This window comes from Somniosus microcephalus, chromosome 30, assembly GCF_052327205.1.
Source record: "Somniosus microcephalus isolate GS21.2 chromosome 30, FLI_Smic_1.0, whole genome shotgun sequence".
Classification (NCBI taxonomy): domain Eukaryota; kingdom Metazoa; phylum Chordata; class Chondrichthyes; order Squaliformes; family Somniosidae; genus Somniosus; species Somniosus microcephalus.
This window is the reverse complement of record NC_141016.1, coordinates 26,332,772-26,351,714: the sequence shown is the minus strand read 5'-3', so window position 1 is coordinate 26,351,714 and position 18,943 is coordinate 26,332,772. Positions and strand designations below refer to the sequence as shown.

At 47.7% G+C, this 18,943-nt stretch overlaps 1 protein-coding gene across 1 annotated transcript in view; it reads left to right on the top strand.

Annotated features, from left to right (window-relative positions):
* LOC147098036 (inositol polyphosphate-5-phosphatase A-like) overlaps positions 1 to 6,851 on the top strand; it is an 84,329-nt gene extending 77,478 nt beyond the window's left edge. Inside the window, exon 16 of the mRNA XM_085971250.1 lies at positions 316 to 6,851. Coding sequence (XP_085827376.1) covers positions 316 to 335 — 20 coding nt within the window. The 3' untranslated portion in view covers positions 336 to 6,851. The remainder of the gene's footprint in view (positions 1 to 315) is intronic.
* Positions 6,852 to 18,943: the final 12,092 nt, after the last annotated feature.

Sequence of the window (18,943 nt, the reverse complement as noted above, 5' to 3'; positions counted from 1 at the left end):
ACGCTTCAAGTATTTATCCAATTTCCTTTTTAAAATTACCATTGAATCTGATTGTACCATCCTGCCAGGCAGTGCATTCCAGATCATCATAACTGTCCTCATCTCAGCTCTAGTTTTTTTTTTACCAATTATCTTAAATCTGTGACCTCTGGTTACTGACCCTCTGTCACTGGAAACAGTTTCTCCTTTATTTACTCGATCAAAACCCTTCATGATTTTGAACACCTCTTTTTAAAAAAAAAAAAAAATGACCTCTACTCTCGCTTAACGGGGTGGCCCGTGACTTCTTACAACTGTTGAATCGTCTCTTTTCAGGTGACCAGGGGGACCCCTAACTGAGGAAACGCCACGTTGTCCCATCACCAGTGGAAGCTGCAATAATCCTAGGCTGGTAAAGCGAGCAACCTTCAGTGTGCGCCCTGTCAGAACTCAATCTCGCAGTTTGAAAACCAACTATTGCAGAATTTCCCCCATGTTCTTAACCAACCCCTTCCCAGATCCCTGCTCCAGATCCATGGGATTATTGGTCAATCAGCAGGATTATTTGGGAGTTATCCAAGGTCCAAGAACATTCCTGCTGGGCATCTCCCAAAGAACTGAGCGTCCAACCTGAATCCTTAACATTTCCGTCTTTGTACAGAGAACAGTTTGGAGCAGATAATGTAAAGAACGTGCTGTACATAAGCTTTATTTATTTAGATTCAATTTCCAGTCTGTGATGATTTACTGCTGGGAGGAACATCGGAACAGGAGGAGGCCATTCAGCCCCTCGAGCCTGTTCCGCCATTCAATGAAATCATGGCTGATCTGTGACCTAACTCCACATACCCGCCTTTGCCCCATATCCCTTAATACCTTTAGTTAACAGAAAGCTATCAATCTCCGATTTAAAATTAACAATTGATCTAGCATCAATTGGCGTTTGCGGAAGAGAGTTCCAAACTTCTACCACCCTTTGTGTGTAGAAGTGTTTCCTAATTTCACTCTAATTTTTAGGCTATACCCCCAAATCCTAGAATCCCCAACCAGCGGAAATAGTTTCTCTCTACCTTATCTGTTCCCCTTAATATCTTGAAAACTTCGATCAAATCACCCCTTAACCATCTAAATTCCAGGGAATACAACCCTAGTTTGTGAAATCTCTCCTCATAATTTAACCCTTGGAGTTCGGGTATCATTCTGGTAAACCTACGCTGCACTCCCTCCAAGGCCAATATAGCCTTCCTAAGGCGTGGTGCCCAGAACTGCTCACAGTACTCCAGAGGGCAGTAGGGATCTCGACCTCGGGGTTAGGTAGTGCAATAAATCCACTCGAATTCCCACTCCTGGTGACTGATCAATGATCCCTCCTGCTGGATAACGTCTGTATTTACTGAGGACTGGATTGGGGTTGGCTGTGATCGTTGAACGCCCATTGCCTAGGCTCACATAACGGGTGGCTGAGGGGGAAGAGTCGCACCCCAGCATGATGCATCACTCAAAAGGGAAAAGGGGGGAAAGGTGTGTTACTATTATTGATGCTAGTCATGATCCAGTAGTTGGGTTCTAGGATACCCTACTGACCTATGGAAGCCAAGTTTGACTAATCCAGCCGATTCCCTGTGGGGGAACTGGGCTGTGTTTCTGGGTTGGATGACTTTTCCTGCCGTTGTTTGCTCACGTTTTGTCAGCGGAGCATTACAGGAAGGTTCTCCTTGTAGACTTCCTCCATTTCATCTGTGGCTGTCATGCTTGTTACATTTACCACGTTCCATAACTCGGGAACGCTCTCTGGCGCCCACTTCCTGAGCATGCTGGCTTCTCCCTTGTCTGTTGGGTCATTATTTTCGCATCTCTGATCTCCAAACATGTCTCTCCATCTCCTGCCCCCCCCCCCCCCCCACCCTATGACAGACCTTCCCTTTTGTTCCTTCCTCTCCACACCTACACCCCCCACTTTCCCTGGCTCTGTACCTGCTTAAAAACTGTTACATCTCTAACTTTTTCCAGTTCTGACGAAAGGTCATCGACCTGAAACGTTAACTCTGTTTCTCTCTTCACAGATGCTGCCTGACCTGCTGAGTGTTTCCAGCACTTTCTGTCTTTCATTTCAGATTTCCAACATCCGCAGTATTTTGCTTTGTGTCTTTCTTGTTGTATGTGGTCACTGCAGCAAGAGATCTTCCTTGCTCGTTCCTCCTAAGCTGTAAGAACCCCATTCTACACACTTCTCCTTCCTGTATCCTCATTGTGTTCAAATCAAACCTCATTTCACCATCTTCTACTCTAAGTTCGTCCTTTCCCCAGACATCGAAACTGTGGACCCCCCCTAAACTTCACCCCACAGGAAAGCCCGGCTTAGCATCACCAAATGTCTTGATGTTGTTACCCTAAGCTATTGACCTTTACCCTTCACCTCGGCTTCTCCGTACAATAAATGTTTATGCACAGATTTTCAACATTGAGCAGTAAGCTCGACAGCTGCTGTGCCTGGTTTGAAACATCGGAACTTAGGAATTGCTAGACGAAAACAGACCACGGTCCATCTAGTTTGCCTTCTACCATCCTGGTAGCCGCATGATAGAACGATAATGAAGTTGTTGACCAATCATAGCAATCAATCCCTAGCAATTAGTCTACAACAGACCCAGACATGAGGTGAGGAAAACCCCCAGTGGTGGAGAGCTTTGGGAACCAGAGATCCAAAGTCGCCTGTTCCTCTCGAGCACGCTACACTCACCACACGTCATGTCATAGTCATAGAGTTATACAGCACAGAAAGAGGCCCTTCGGCCCATCGTGTCTGCGCCAGCCATCAAGCCCTGTCTATTCTAATCCCATTTTCCAGCACTTGGTCCGTAGCCTTGTGTGCTATGGCGTTTCAAGTGCTCATAAATATTAGTCAGGACACCAGAGCGATTTCCCCTGCTCTTCTTTGAATATTGCCATGGATCCAAGGGCAGACGGGGCCTCGGTTTAACGTCACATCTAAAAGACACCTCCGACAGTGCAGCACTCCCTCAGTACTGCACCAGGAGCATCGGGCTAGATTTGGGTCTCTGGAATGGAAATTGAACCCACAACCTTCTGATTCAGAGAGTGAGAGTGCTACCAAACTGAGCCAATGCTGGCTTCTCAAATTACTCATAGTGTATCCCAAAATGTTGTTTTCTGTAGTAATGGGTGCTGATTTAAAAAGTAGGTAAATGTGCTTGCCAGTGCAGAGTTGAGCCTTAAAGGCTAGGAAAGATCCCAGGTTTGATCCCTGGTCAGTGAGGAGATAGATGGTCTCAATCAGGACACTGGGGGCAGGGTTTTCACTGTCCATGGAAAGTGCACTTGTAGGAGAACAGGATCTTGATCTGCTGTGATGCTCCTACTAATCAAATAGTCTGCTGATTGTCCATGATGTTCCCCCATGAAGAAGGACCACTTGGGTGAGGTTCTCGTGTTGGACAGTGCCTGCAGATCTTCAAACTGGCACGACTCAATCCCGTCAAGAGAGCGGGGAGGAAAATACTAGGAAGCAGATCTTGCAAACCAGATTGGTTTGTTGAATTATCATTTGCTGCCAATTTGTGGAGAATTTCAGCTCAGGAAAATGTATCTGGGGAAACGGTTGCAATAGCGTCATGGCCTTGTGATTACATTGTGGACAGGGTGATGGGCAGAATGGGCCTGGCAACTTTTCATACTGCCAGAATGTTATCGTTTTAACCAACAATAATGGGTGTTCTGTCTTCCGTCCCAACTGGAAACCTGGCCTGTGTTGTGCTTAATGGACCATAGGCCTGCCGGCCCCACAATGAGACTCTGAGGGTGATTGCAGGATGCATGCATGGCTTGCACTTGCCAACAGGTGAACAGCTTTAGCCTCTCTGCCAAAAGTACTCCACATTGAAAAGAATTGTCCTCGGGAACGGCCAAAGGGCAACCGCACCCAGCTGACGAATCACTGGCCTCTGGGCTCAAGAATGGAATCCAGAAGGAGTTGTGGGAGGGGAACAGACTCCCTTTGGAGGAGGCTGGAAACCGGTTTCATGGCATTTGTTAATGTAAAGTTTGGAGTTGAGTTGAGGGGATGTGGTCGAGGCGTTGCTGGCAAGACTGGCATTTACTGCCCATCACCCAGGCCTGTGCCCAGGACACAAGTGCGTTGATGGTCACTAAAGATTCAAATGTTGGGAAGAGCTGGCAGTACTTAAAAGATTGGGACATCTTCCACTGGTGATGTGATGTTTTTATAAACAATGTTCCTTAATAGGAAAAATTATAATCGATGTTCCTTAATGGGAAAAATTATCAACAACTATTCTGCTTTTCCTACCCAGCGCATTTACACACCCAGGGTGGAAGTTATGCTACAGGTATATAAAGCTCTGGTCAGACTCCATCTAGAGCACTGCATTCAGTTCTGGGCCCCACACCTCAGGAAGGGTATACAGGAAACTTTGCGATATCCGGCACCGACGGGACCGAGCTGCTGCCGATCTATCAAAACTTCCGGACAGACCAGCGCTAATGTTGAAGGATACGGAGGTTTTCATCTCCGTATCTGACAACAAACACTGTTGCTTAGCAACAGCTTGTAAACACTCGGTCCGTACCTTGGAAGCATTTCTGAAGCTGTTGCTAAGCTACAGAGATGCTTTCCAGAGCCTGACTGTTAAGAAAAAAAACCTAACAAAATGGCTGCTGATTTCTGCCGTTAGAGCGAGGTTTGCGGACATACAACCTCCGGATAAACCAAAGTTTCCTGTATTGGCCTTGGAGGGGGTGCAGTGCAGATTTAGCAGAATTATACCGGGGCTAAAAGGGTTAAATTATGAGGACAGGTTGTATAGACTAGGCTTGTATTCCCTTGAGTATAGAACATTAAGGAGTGATCTAATTGAGGCGTTTAAGATGATTAAAGGAGTTGATAGGGTAGATCGGGAGGAGCTATTTCCTCTGGTGGGGGGAGTCCAGAACAAGGGGGCATAACCTTAAAATTGGAGCCAGGCCGTTCAGGGGTGATGTCAGGAAGCACTTCTTCACACAAAGGGGAGTGGAAATCTGGAAAACTCCCCCCCCCCCCCCCCCCCCCCCAAAAAAAAATCTGTTGAGGCTGGGGGTCAATTGAAAATTTCAAAACTGAGATTGATGGGTTTTTGTTGGGCAAGGGTATTTAGGAATACAGAACCAAGGCTGGTAGATGGAGGTGAGATTCAGATCAGCCATGATCTCATTAAATGGCGGAACAGGCTCGAGGGGCTGAATGACCTCCTCCTGCTCCTAGATGCTCTCTGCGATGGGCCTTTAATGGTATTAATGGGGAACACCTGATTCTGACACCTTTGCCCAGGTTTATTTTTGGTTATCGCACGCTTACGCTGATAGGCCTTCAAGACCTAAAAAGACAGTTTGTAAGAAACAACTTATTACAAAGTTAAGTAGCTTCATGGGGCGAGCTGAGGACATCCAGTCCGCAAAGTATCAGAAACAGAAGTGGCACAACTGCTAGCGGTGTGATAGAGCAATATCTTCCTATTCTACTGAAAGTTAGTATCCACTAGCTCTTCTGAAGGCTTTGTGGCTGAATGCAATACTGAAAGCCCTAGCTTTGATCCCCCCTCGCCCAGCAAGAATGGTGCAGGGAAGCGGGTTAAGATTTAGTCCAGTCCACTAACGGCCCGGGGTCGCTCTGTTCCGACCCGGCGCCGTTTCATCTTCGCCGACTTTCAGTTTGCCTGAGGCTCCCGCTACAGCCGGGCAGAGGCAGGCTTTACACGCGAGAGTCCCGACCCAACAACTTCATCGGCGCCGCGACGCGATCTTATGTGGTGTCGGGGAGTCCCGCACTGCGCGGGCCCACGCGGGAGGCGCCGACTGGCCAGAGGAGGCCGCGGCGAGCAGTTAAAATGACATGTCAAAACTCGTGTCAGGAGGAGCAGGACTGCGAGGAGTCCTTGGGTCACATCAGCCCCCCACCACCCACCCCCTCCGCTAACAGCCAGGAACCATTCCATGAGTCCCCAGCTGTGGCCTCCCACAGGCAGTGGCTCTGGCCAGGTTCGGGTGGGATTCTGGAAACAATCAGTTAAATGAGGCCTGGCCGCTAAAATTGGCAAGACCCCCACGTCCCCGAACTCTCCAGGTGTGCGGCCCACTTTGGGGCTTTAACATCTGGACCCTAGACTTTACTGAGTTAACTGATCTGAGTACAGATGTTGCGTGTGCCTCTGGCCTAGGAAGAGGAATAATCAGCAAGGGTTTCTGTCCCAGATTGCTGTCCATGACTCCGGGCGGAAGGTGTGTGTGGACATCAGGTGAGGGTTGGGTTTGATTCTGGGCATGCTAGCAGAGCTTGGCAACACTTGCTGTGCGTATGAACAAGGTCCACTTGTGTGCGACTAAAGTGTTGCTGCTGAGGAGGAATTTCTTCTCTCAGAGGGTCGTGAATCTTTGGAATTCTCTACCCCAGAGAGCTGGTGGAGGTGGAGTCAGTGAATATATTCAAGGCGGAGACAGGCAGACATTTGAGCTACAGGGGAGTCGAGGGTTATGGGGAGCGGGCAGGGAAGTGGAGTTGAGGCCAAGATCAGATCAGCCATGATCTTATTGAATGGCGGAGCAGGCTCGAGGGGCCGAATGGCCGACTCCTGCTCTTAGTTCTTATGTTCCCTGTGAAATGATATCCCAGCAAGTGTCGACACTTTCAGGAGATTGTGGGTGGGAGAGATCAGAGCCTGATTCAAGTTCGAGTTTTGTACCATTTTTGATTGTTTTCTGTAATACCTGTAATAATAGTGCCTGGTGTACATAGTCTGCTGTGTGTGTCCGCTGTACCTGACTTGACTTTGTAAAGAACTGAAATAAATTTTGACGTGATACTCTCGATTACCAAAGTGGTTTTTGTGTCTCACGGTTGGTCTGTCACTGGGAAGCCAGCAGAGGCGCAACAGCTTCTCGTCACTACAGCAGAGATAACAACATTGGACACCTCCTGGGAGTGAGATCTTCCGTCGCTAATCAGCATCGCAGAAACATAAATTTTGTTAAACGTGTCTCACATGGGCCGCAGAGGACAGCTCACTGTTATGAACATTATATTCTCCTCTTTCTCTGTCTCTATTTCACTGCCGACAGTAGGTACAGGAGTGTAGTGGTTATGTTACTGGATTAGTAGTCCAGAGGCTGCGAGTTCAAATCCCACCGTGGCAGTTTAAGAATTTTAATTAATTTAAAACACCTGGCAATTAAAAAAAAAAAACTAGTATCAGTTGGCAGAAGAATCAGATTGTTGTAAAAACCCTACTCTCATTAAGTCTGTTTGGGAAGGAAACCTGCCATCCTTGCCCGGCCTGGCCTATATGTGACTCCAGTCCCACACCAATGTTGACACTTAGCTGCCCTCTTATGTTTCTATAGGGACCGGGTACTGAATTTGGATGATCAGCCATGATCTCATTGAATGGCGGAGCAGGCTCGAGGGGCCGAATGGCCTACTCCTGCTCCTATCTTCTATGTTTCTGCATAACTATGGGGATTGGGACTATGTCCCTTCTTTGAGAGAATGTGTTTGGAGGCCTGTACTGTTTCAGTTCAAGGCTTTCAATTCCAAATGGATGCTGAGGTAAAAGAAAGACTTTATACCATCCTCTAATTCTGGCCTCTTGCACCTCCCCGATTTTAATTGCTCCACCATTGGCGGTCGTGCCTTCACCTGCCGAGGCCCCAAGCTCTGGAATTCCCTCCCTAAACCGCTCCGCCTCTCTCTCTCCTCCTTGAAGACGCTCCTTAAAACCTACCTCTTTGACCAAGCTTTTAGTCACCTGTCCTAATATCTGGCTCAGTGTCAAATTTTTATCTGATAACGCTCCTGTGAAGCACCTTGGGACATTTTACTACGTTAAAGGTGCTTGATAAATGACGGAAGAAAACTACTAGGCACTTGGTCTGAGTATTAAACAAGGCTTTAATCGACTGTTTCACAACATGGAGATCTAGTTGTGTCCTTCACTAGTTCCTGTTAAAGAATGTCCTGAGCAAGCTGGGCCCATGCCCGAGTATTTATACTCTCCCTGGACAGCGCCACCGGCAGGCCGCCCAGTATTATTTCATAAGTCATTGCCACATGAATGACAAGATTCATGTCAATAAATATAAGTTGTTGCTGTAGATACTGGGGTAAGTGTGAATACTGTTGAGCACATAAATAACAGTTACTGCATCTTGAAATCACTCGTAGGTGAAGTGCTTTATGACATGAAAGATAAGTTGTACAAATTCAATTCTTTCCTTCCCTCCTTAAGCATCCATAGTTCTGACTACAACATCTGTAATTGTTGTCCATCAGTACGTCCTATGTTGACATTTATGGTTTGCCCCCTCCTGCCTCTTGACGGTACTGATTCCTGCTTGGGTACAGCCCCTGACACGATGCACAAGTGGCCAATCCGTGTGTGCGCCTCTGCGGTGAACTGCAGGATATTTCACTGTGTGAGGAGGCATGACAGCCAAGTCCCAAAACCTGCCCACCGCCAACGGTAGAACGATTAAAATCAGGGGAGGTGCAAGAGGCCAGAATTAGAGGATGGTATAAATGTTCGTCTTTCTTTCTTTTATCTCGGCATCCATTTGGAATTGAAAGCCTTGAATTGAAACAGTACAGGTCTCCAAAGCATTCTTTCAAAGAAGGGAAGTAGTCCCAATCCCCACAGTTACGTCGGCAGTGAAATAGAACATTTCTAGCAGAGGTTACCCAATAGCAGCCAGGAGCAGAAGCCCCGGCCTTTCCTGTCCATGGCACTGAGGCCTATTGTAGAGGCCCGACTCCAGCGCGGGTATCCGGGCAGGCCAGCACTCCAGCTTGGAGTCTGTACGGCTCAGTTCCATGTGGAGGTGTGCCTTTTAATCCACCGAGGAGTCTTAGGTAGTTATCACGAGCTTCGACACACCAGTTAATCGCTTCTCTCAGTCAGAGGAAGGATTTCCACTGAAGATTCCTCAGGAGGTGAAAATTAATTTTACGGCAGAAACTAGATAAACAAAGGAGGAGAGTCTAGAATATGACGCAGACTTTCTCGGGCCTGGTGTTTACTCTTCAAATCTGTTAATTGAGCCAAGGTGAGATTGGCGTACCTGTTCAGTATTCACTGACTGTGTGTGTGCTTGATACTGAACCCTGTAACCGTTTTTGTTGTGTAAACAATAATCTGTGCGTGGAAGGGTGGAACTGTAACGCACACAACGTGCCTTATTAAAACCTGTCGATAAAAGCTGGTGAACCTTGCCCCCGGCTTTGGTCGCAATGTGCTAACATTAAGTAGCCTATCAGCTTTCAATTGCCTCCAGAGGCGACATAGAAGATAGGAGCAGGAGTAGGCCATTCGGCCCTTCGAGCCTGCTCCGCCATTCAATGAGATCATGGCTGATCATCCAAATTCAGCACCCTGTCCCTGCCTTCTCCCCATATCCCTTGATCCCTTTAGCCTTAAGAAATATATCCCAACTCTTTTTTGAATATATTTAATGAACTGGCCTCCACCGCCCTCTGTGGCAGAGAATTCCACAGGTTCGCCACTCTCCGGGTGAAGAAATTCCTCCTCATTTCAGTCCTAAATGGCTTACCCCTTATCCTTAGACTATGACCCCTGGTTCTGGACTCCCCGACCATCACAAACATCCTTCCTGCATCTAGTCTGTCCAGGCCTGACAGAATTTTATAAGTTTCGATGAGATCCCCTCTCAATCTTCTAAACTCCAGTGAGTATAAGCCCAATCGACACAATCTCTCCTCATACGTCATTCCTGCCATCCCAGGTATCAGCCTGGTGAATCTTCGCTGCACTCCTTCCATGGCAAGAACGTCCTTCCTCATGCTGAGTTGAATGCCACTCCCCAAAATCTGACGAGGCTCTTGAACTCATAACATTTCTCTCGCACTCGGAGGAAGGGCACAAGAGAAAGCTTGTCGTGATGGGAAATCATAAAGTCTTAGAGCACAGAAAGAGGCCATGCGGCCCCCCGTGCCCGTGCCGGCTCTTCTCCCGTAGCTCTGCTTTATCCAATTCCCGAGGCACGGTGGCATAGTGGTTAGCACTGTTGCCTCACAGCGCCAGGGACCCGGGTTCAAATCCGGCCTCGGGCGACTGTCTGTGTGGAGTTTGCACATTCTCCCTGTGTCTGCGTGGGTTTCCTCCGGGTGCTCCGGTTTCCTCCCACAGTCCAAAGATGTGCGGGTTAGGTTGATTTGGCTATGATAAATTGACCCTTAGTGTTAGGGGGATTAAATACGTGGGGTTACGGGGATAGGGTGGGATATGTGTCGGTGCAGGCTCGATGGGCCGGAATGGCCTCTATCTGCAATGTGGGGATTCTGTGATTCTGTGAAAGTTCCTATTGAATCTGCTCCCACCGCCCTTTCAGGCAGCGCGTTCCAGGTCACAACAACTCGCTGCGTAAAACAAATTCTCCTCATCTCCCCTCTGGTTCTTTTGCCAATGATCTTAAATCTGTGCCCTCTGGTTACCGACCCTTCTGCCAGGTGGGAAATCTTTTTGCCACCTCGAGCCTTCAACTTTTCTCTCCCAACTCTATTGTATATATTTTGTTGTTTTCTGTGTGAACTGTGCTCCTCTGAATTTTCCTTTTAGATTTTTCTGCACTCAAAATCCATCACTCCCTCCCCCCTGCATGCTCACTGTAGTCAAATCAAGACTCCTCATACTCAAACTCACTCTTTCAAAACTATGGGGCTCTGTCTCCTCTCAGCATCTACCCTGTCAATCCCCTTCAGATCACCCCTCATTCTTCAAAACTCCAGAGAGTATCGGCCCATTCGACACAATCTCTCATCATAGGACAACCCTCTCATCCCAGGAACCAATCTAGTGAACCTTCGTTGCACCGCCTCCAAGGCAAGTATATCCTTCCTTAGATAAGGAGACCAAAACTGTGCCCAGTACTCCAGGTGTGGTCTTACCAAGGCCCTGTACAATTGTAGCAAGACTTCCTTACTCTTATACTCCAACCCCCTTACAATAAAGGCCAACATGCCATTTGCCTTCCTTATCGCTTGCTGTACCTGCGTGCTAGCTTTCCGTGTTTCTTGCACGAGGACCCCCAAATCTCTCTGATGGCTACTTGCTGATTTACTTGGTTCTTGTCCTGTACTGGCGGCCTCGTCTCTTCATCCAGGATTCCGAGTCGTAAGAAAACTACAGCAGGGGTCTAACATGGTTCAATGCATCAATGTGCTGCCACTCCGAGATAGGCCTCAGTGCTTGGCAGGCGGTTTCAGGAGAAGGGAAGGGGTGAAATGGATGGGACAAAGGGCTGTTGGATGGTAAATTTGGGCAGCGCAGCACATATTCCCTGTGGGGGTTTTGAAGTGTCGTTGAGTGCTGGAGCCAGCATGGATATCTCATATGGTTGCGGGGGCTTGCTCTTGTTTGAAGGGATCCACGAGAGAGGCGGTCCCAGCTCCACGCAAAGCCTGTGCATAGGCTCAGAGAGCGAGCTGTGCAAGTGATGGATGTTTAGAAGAATGAGGGGGGATCTCATTGAAACTTATAAAATTCTAACAGGACTAGACAGACTAGATGCAGGAAGGATGTTCCCGATGGCGGGGGAGTCCAGAACCAGGGGTCACAGTCTAAGGATAAGGGGTAAGCCATTTAGGACTGAGATGAGGAGGAATTTCTTCACCCAGAGAGTGGTGAACCTGTGGAATTCTCTACCACAGAAGGCCGTTGAGGCCAATTCATTAAATATATTCAAGAAGGAGTTGGATATATTTCTTAAGGCTAAAGGGATCAAGGGATATGGGGAGAAAGCAGGGACAGGGTACTGAATTTGGATGATCAGCCATGATCTCATTAAATAGCGGAACAGGCTCGAGGGGCCGAATGGCCTACTCCTGCTCCTATCTTCTATGTTTCTATGTTCCTTGTCCTGTTGCTAGCAGGCTGACTCGGCACGGCATTGGGTCTCGGGACATGGTGAGAGCCAAGCATGGCTCCAGTGGCCTCCAAGGGTTTGCCCCTTTTGGGTGCGGTTCTACCCCTGATCAAGTTTAGGGTTAGATAGAATTCTAGAGTATGCCTGGAGTGTGGTGGGGGGTGGGTGGCGGTGCTGCAGGACTCTGAGCTGCCCTTTTATCATTCAGCTGTTAGAGTGTAAGGGCTCAGCTTCACTACTCCAGTCTTCTCTGATAATAGGCGTCCTAGTATTTTTTAACATGATAGAAGATCATTGAGAAAGTGGTGTGCCTGATGCATAGGGAGGGACAGTTCAAGTGGTTGGTTTTCATTTCATGTCAACTCATAAGAACATAAGAAGTAGGAGCAGGAGTAGGCCATACGGCCCCTCGGGCCTGCTCCACCATTCATTAGGATCTAACTGATTACCATCAAAAATCAAAAAACACCACCTGCTGCTTTTGGAAGATTAAGCTGGGTACAGAGGGAACGGTGGCATAGTGTTTATGTCACTGGACTAGTAATCCGGTGGCCTGGACTAATGATCCAGAGACGTGAGTTCAAATCCTGCCACTGCAGTTGGGGAATTTAATTAAATAAATCTGGAATAAAAAGCAAGATTCAAGATCATTTTATTGCCATATGTAACTAGTACAATGGAATGCTTACTCCCCACTCACTCCCACAATATAAGTATATAAATATAAAAACAAGTATAAATAAAAACAATAGGCAAATAAGCAGAAAGTATAGCAATAACAGTCCAAGTTGCAGGATATGATGAATAGAGCAAAAAAGCCTCAATTACCACTGGAAGTAATAGTAATGTAATATGATAAGTATATGGTAATATAGCAGTTCAGTAGGTGCACTGCCTATGGATAGAAACTGTTCTTAAACCTGCTGGTCCTGGTTCGGATGCTGCGGTACCGACGTCCGGACCGCAGGAGGGAGAACAGTTCGTGCCCAGGGTGATTGGGGTCCTGGATGATGGAGCGGGCCTTGTTCCGGCACCTGGTCTGGAAGATCTCCTCGACGGACGGAAGTGCACACCCGATGATCTTTTCTGCCGTATTCACAACTCTCTGGTACAGTATCAGCAATGGTGACCATGAAACTACTGGATTGTTGGAAAAACACAATTGGTTCACTAAATGTCCTTTAGGGAAGGAAATCTGCCACCCTTACCCAATCTGGCCTATATGTGACTCCAGACCCACAGCAATGTGGTTGACTCTTAAATGGCCACTTAAGTCGTATCCAAAAAAAAGCTGCTACAATGAACTGCAGCGGTTCAAGAAGGCGGCTCACCACCAGCTTCTCAAGGGCAATTAGGGATGGCCAATAAATGCTGGTCTTGCCAGCGATGCCCACATCCAATGAATGAATAAATAATGGAAGGCTAATGATACATCAGTTAAAACAAAGGTAAGACTTTATGAAGCAATTATATTATTAAACGTATCTGAGTGCTGGGACGGGAGAAAAGTTGACGAGCAAAAGATGCGAACAGCAGAGATGAGTTGAGCGGAATACTGGGAGCATCCAAGAATGATATAAGAAGAAGCAACACTTCTACAGAAGAGAGACATACGATGGTTTGGGCATGTTTCAAGGCTGGAAACAGCTAGAACACATCATGGCCCTGCGCCCACAGGGACATGGAACCTCTTTACCCAGAGAGTGGTGAGAATGTGGAACTCGCTACCACAGGGAGTGGTTGAGGCAAAAAACATAGATACATTTAAGGGGAAGCTGGATAAGCACATGAGGAGAGGTTGAGTAGATTGGGACTCTACTCATTGGAGTTCAGAAGAATGAGAGGCGATCTTATTGAAACATATAAGATTGTGAAGGGGCTTGATCGGGTGGATGCGGTGAGGATGTTCCCAATGATGGGTGAAACTAGAACTAGGGGGCATAATCTTAAAATAAGGGGCTGCTCATTCAAAACTGAGATGAGGAGAAACTTCTTCACTCAGAGGGTGGTAGGTTTGTGGAATTTGCTGCCCCAGAAAGCTGTGGAAGCTACATCATTAAATAAATTTAAAACAGAAATAGATAGTTTCCTAGAAGTAAAGGGAATTAAGGGTTACGGGGAGCGGGCAGGAAATTGGACATGAGTCTGGGTTCGGAATGGTCATGGCCCTGTGGGTAGTGGAGCGGGCCCAGGGGCCGTGTAGCCTTGTTCTGCTCCTACTGTGTTCTAATTCTGTTAGATTTCAGGAGATGGTTTTATTCCTGTTCCTGGCTGGGGTGGAGATCGCCTTTACAGAAGGTAAGTACTGTAGAAAACATAGGGACAGAGTGATCTCCTGGAAGAATTTCGATCGCCTAGATGGGTCGGAGAGGAATTTCCCAGATTTTTTTCTCCCAAATTGGCCATTGGGTCTTTATCTGGTTTTTCGCCTCTCCCGGGAGATCACATGGGTTTGGGTGGATGCAGAGTGATAGAAGATTTGAGGTTAGGATCAGATCAGCCATGATCTTATTGAATGGTGGAGCAGGCTCGAGGGGCCGATTGGCCTACTCCTGCTCCTATTTCTTATGTTCTTATGTTCTTATGATATGCTGATAGGGTGAGATGAAGAGGGGTGGGAGGAGGCTTGTGTGGAGCATAAACACCGGCATGGACCAGTTGGGCCGAATGGCCTCTTTCTGTGCTGTAATTCTATGTAAAGAAGCCGAGGAAGTGCTGGATAGACAATATCAAGAGTGACGATACAGAAAGAAAGATTACATTTCTATAGCGCCTTTCACGATCTCAGGACGTCCCAAAGCGCTTTACAGCCAATGAAGGGCCGAATGGCCTACTCCTGCTCCTATCTTCTATGAAGTACTTTTGAAGTGTGGTCACTGTTGTAATGTAGGAAACGCAGCAGCCAATTTGCAAACAGCACGTTCCCACAAACAGCAATGTGATAATGACCAGATAATCTGTTTTAGTGATGTTGATTGAGGGATAAATATTGGCCAGGACACCGGGGATAACTCCCCTGCTCTTCTTCAAAATAGTGCCATGGAATCTTTTACGTCCACCTGAGAGGGTTGAGGGGGCCTCGATTTAGCACCTCATCCAAAAGTCAGCACCTCCAACAGTGCAGCACTCCCTCAGTACTGCACTGAAGTGTCAGCCTAGATTTTTTGTGCTCTGGAGTCTCTGGAGTGGGACTTGAACCCACAACCTTCTGACTTAGAGGTGACAGTACAGAAGAACATAAGAACTAGGAGCAGGAGTAGGTCATTCGGCCCCTTGAGCCTGCTCTGCCATTCAATAAGATCATGGCTGATCTTCTACCTCAACTCCACCTTCCTGCACTATCCCCATATCCCTTGATACCTTTAGTATCCAAAAATCTATCGATCCCTCTCTCAAATATACTCAACGACTGAGCCTCCACAGCCCTCTGGGGTAGAGAATTCCAAAGATTCACCACCCTCTGAGTGAATAAATTTCTCCTCATCTCAGTCCTAAATGGCCGACCCCTTATTCTGAGACTGTGACGCCTGGTTCTAGACTCCCCAGCCAGGGGAAACATCCTCCCAGCATCTACCTTGTCAAGCCCTGTAAGAATTTTATATGTTTCAATGAAATCACCTCTCATTCTTCAAAACTCTAGAGAATATAGGCCTTTAGTGCTCCCAACTGAGCCACAGCTGACACTTAAGGCCATCTCCACCTCATGACCATCTCCACCTCATGTCCATCTCCGCCTCATGTCCATCTCCATCTCATGTCCATCTGCACCGCATGTCCATCTCCACCTCATGTCCATCTCCACCTCATGTCAATCTCCACCTCATGCCCATCTCTGCCACATGTCCATCTCCGCCTCTTGTCCATCTCCGCCTCTTGTCCATCTCCGCCTCATGTCCATCTCCGCCGCATGTCCATCTCCGCCTCATGTCCATCTCCGCCACATGTCCATCTCCGCCTCATGTCCATCTCCACCGCATGTTCATCTCCACCGCATGTCCATCTCCGCCTGATGTCCATCTCCGCCGCATGTTCATCACCTCATGTCCATCTCCGCCTCATGTCCATCTCCACCTCATGTCCATCTCTGCCTCATGTCCATCTCCACCTCATGTCCATTTCCGCCTCATGTCCATCTCCGCCTCATGTCCATCTCCGCCGCATGTTCATCTCCGCCTCATGTCCATCTCCACCTCATGTCCATCTCCGCAGCATGTCCATCTCCGCCTCATGTCCATCTCCACCTCATGTCCATCTCCGCCGCATGTCCATCTCCGCCTCATGTCCATCTCCGCCGCATGTTCATCTCCACCTCATGTCCATCTCCGCCTCATGTCCATCTCCACCTCATGTCCATTTCCGCAGCATGTCCATCTCCACCGCATGTTCATCTTCACCCCATGTCCATCCCTCATACACTTTTTCTCCCCTAAGGAATACTATGTTTCCCCATTTTCCCTCGTGTTTCTGTGCATCAGTCAAACTTTCAAGTAAATATTGAAACTCGGTGTTGCCTCTGGTGTTTTTCCCTCCCCTCCTGGAGCCACACAAGCAACAGCAGCTTCCTGTACCTTGTCTGGAAGGGCATCCTTCATGTGTGAATGGCAGTGAATGTATGAGTGTCAAATGACTATTTGACCACATGGGCCTGTGATGTAAGAAAACTACTAGGCACCTGGTCTAAGCGTTAAAGCTTTAATCAACTGTTTTACAACATGGAGATCTAGTTGTGTCCTTCACTAGTTCCTGTAAAAGAATGTCCTGAGCAAGCTGGACCCATGCCCGAGTATTTATACTCTCCCTGGACAGCGCCACCAACAGGCCGCCCAGTATTATTTCATAAGTCATTTCCACACGAATGACAAGATTCAGCTCAACCATCACAGCTGATCCCACCCTGCCCTCAACCCAAGACCACACATGCCCAGCAGGGGTTGCTCCATAGCAATCAGCTACTCGCGACTCACTGGCCCTCCCAATGTGAGTGCAACTGTGGCTGATTGTAACTCTTCAACTACCAGCCCTTGGGAGAGCACCCAATTCAGGACAATCCAGGAAGCATCCCGACCTGTAAGGCTCAGTCGCCGGGCAGTACATTCCCATCCCCAGAGTTGGGGAAATGCCCCATCCTGTGATCTGTAACCCACAGCCAGTGCAGGAAGGTTTGATTCTCTCCAGTCCCCTGCGTCTATCCAGTTGCTCACTCGGACAATCATTAACGTTCAGAGAGATTTTTCAGTCGCAGTCCAAGGCGGGCAGATGCAAAACTCTCTTCCCTTCCCCATTTTCTTTCTAACAAATCGGCCCCGTCATTAATCAAACACTCAAAGCGTGCACAGTTTTAATAAAAATCTATTGACTTACAAGTGATTATATATCAAAATCCCATTTCTACGGGGGTCAGTGAGTGAGAGGAACAAAGATTAACTGGCAACAGCCCCGAAACTAATGGGGAATCAATCAAAAGCGCACACAGGCCCCGAAATTAAAGAAATATTCTGGCGTGCCGTGTCTCATTTTTAATCGGTACGAGCTGTCCGACACATCTGGAGCTGTCCACCAAATTTATTTATCGTTTACAAATGGAAGGATCAATAATTTTAATCTAGACTTCAATTTATTAACTTTGGTTCCTGCAGACGCTGGTTGAGTTGTGAGTGGGATCGGAACAAGAGGGTTGGGATTGTTTAACCCTCGTCAGGTGCGGCCCACCTCCTGCCCGATCCTACATACTGTGCCTCCTCACCGTGTTCAAATCCAGACTCATTGCATCATCTTCTACTCTAACTCATTCTCTCCCAGGGCCTCAGAGCTGTGGAACTCCTTGCCTCCCTCAGTCCTTCCTCCTCTAATCCATGGGCTTTTAAACCCAAAGATGGGTTTCATCTGGCCTGTACTTATCTCATCTTCTCTCCAGCGCTTTAGTAGTGTTAGCCATTGCTTCAGCCTTGTTGGTCAAAGTGGCAGCTGAGGCTCAGTGGGTCGTGCTCTCACCTCTGAGTCAGGGAGGTTGTGGGTTCAAAGTCCCACGCCAGAGAGTTGAGCACAAAAATCTAGGTTGACACTCCAGTGCAGTACTGAGGGAGTGCTGCACTGTCGGAGGTGCCGTCTTTCAAATGAGACGTTAAACCGAGGCTCCGTCTGCTCTCTCAGGTGGATGTAAAAGATCCCATGGTGCTATTCAAAGAAGAGCAGGGGACCTGGCCAATACTTATCCCTCAATGCACACCTAAAACCAGATTATCTGGTCATTGCTGTTTGTGGGACTTTGCTCTGTGCAAATTGACTGCTGCATATTTTACAGTAAAACAGTGGCTACACTTCAAAAGTACTTTGTTGGGTGTAAAGAGCTTTGGGACGTCCTGAGGCCGTGAAAGGCAAGTCTGTCTTTATTTCTTCACTGCGGTCCTTGGCTGTTCACCCAGATGAACGGCGCCAATCCTGTTTACCAGTTGCCTATTAAGATTCCAATGTAGTTTTGTGTTTACAGATCTCTCACCAGGGCCCAGTGATGTCATTGTGCCCAGCATGCACTGCCGCATGACGAAGGCATCATAGCCTCTCACACAGGGCAAAAACAGCAATGCTTCAATTTGGATTACACCACAACAGAGCAGCTGGACATTGAGCAGATGAATGTTGTTTGTGAGTAAACTGTTGTAATTTCTTTTTTTTTAAGTATACACATGGTTTGAATAATTTGTAATCATTTTGATTCCGTTTGTAATGGTGTCCGCAGCATATGATGGTAGAGGCGTTTTCTGAAGCATCCAATTGATTGTTTTTTTCCTAAGTTGCCGCTCACCCACCCTTTGTCCCCTCACCTGGTGAAAGTGCTGGCTCACGTTGTGGTGACTGGCTGCTCCGGAGGCCACTGGCCGCCCTGTGAGAGCCCACCCAAATAGCCGTTCATCAGGCAGCGAGCCTCAACAAATGATTCAACTGTGGGCCTAGACTCTCTGGAGTTTAGAAGAATGAGAGGTGATCTCATTGAAACATATAAGATTCTGAGGAGGGATTGACA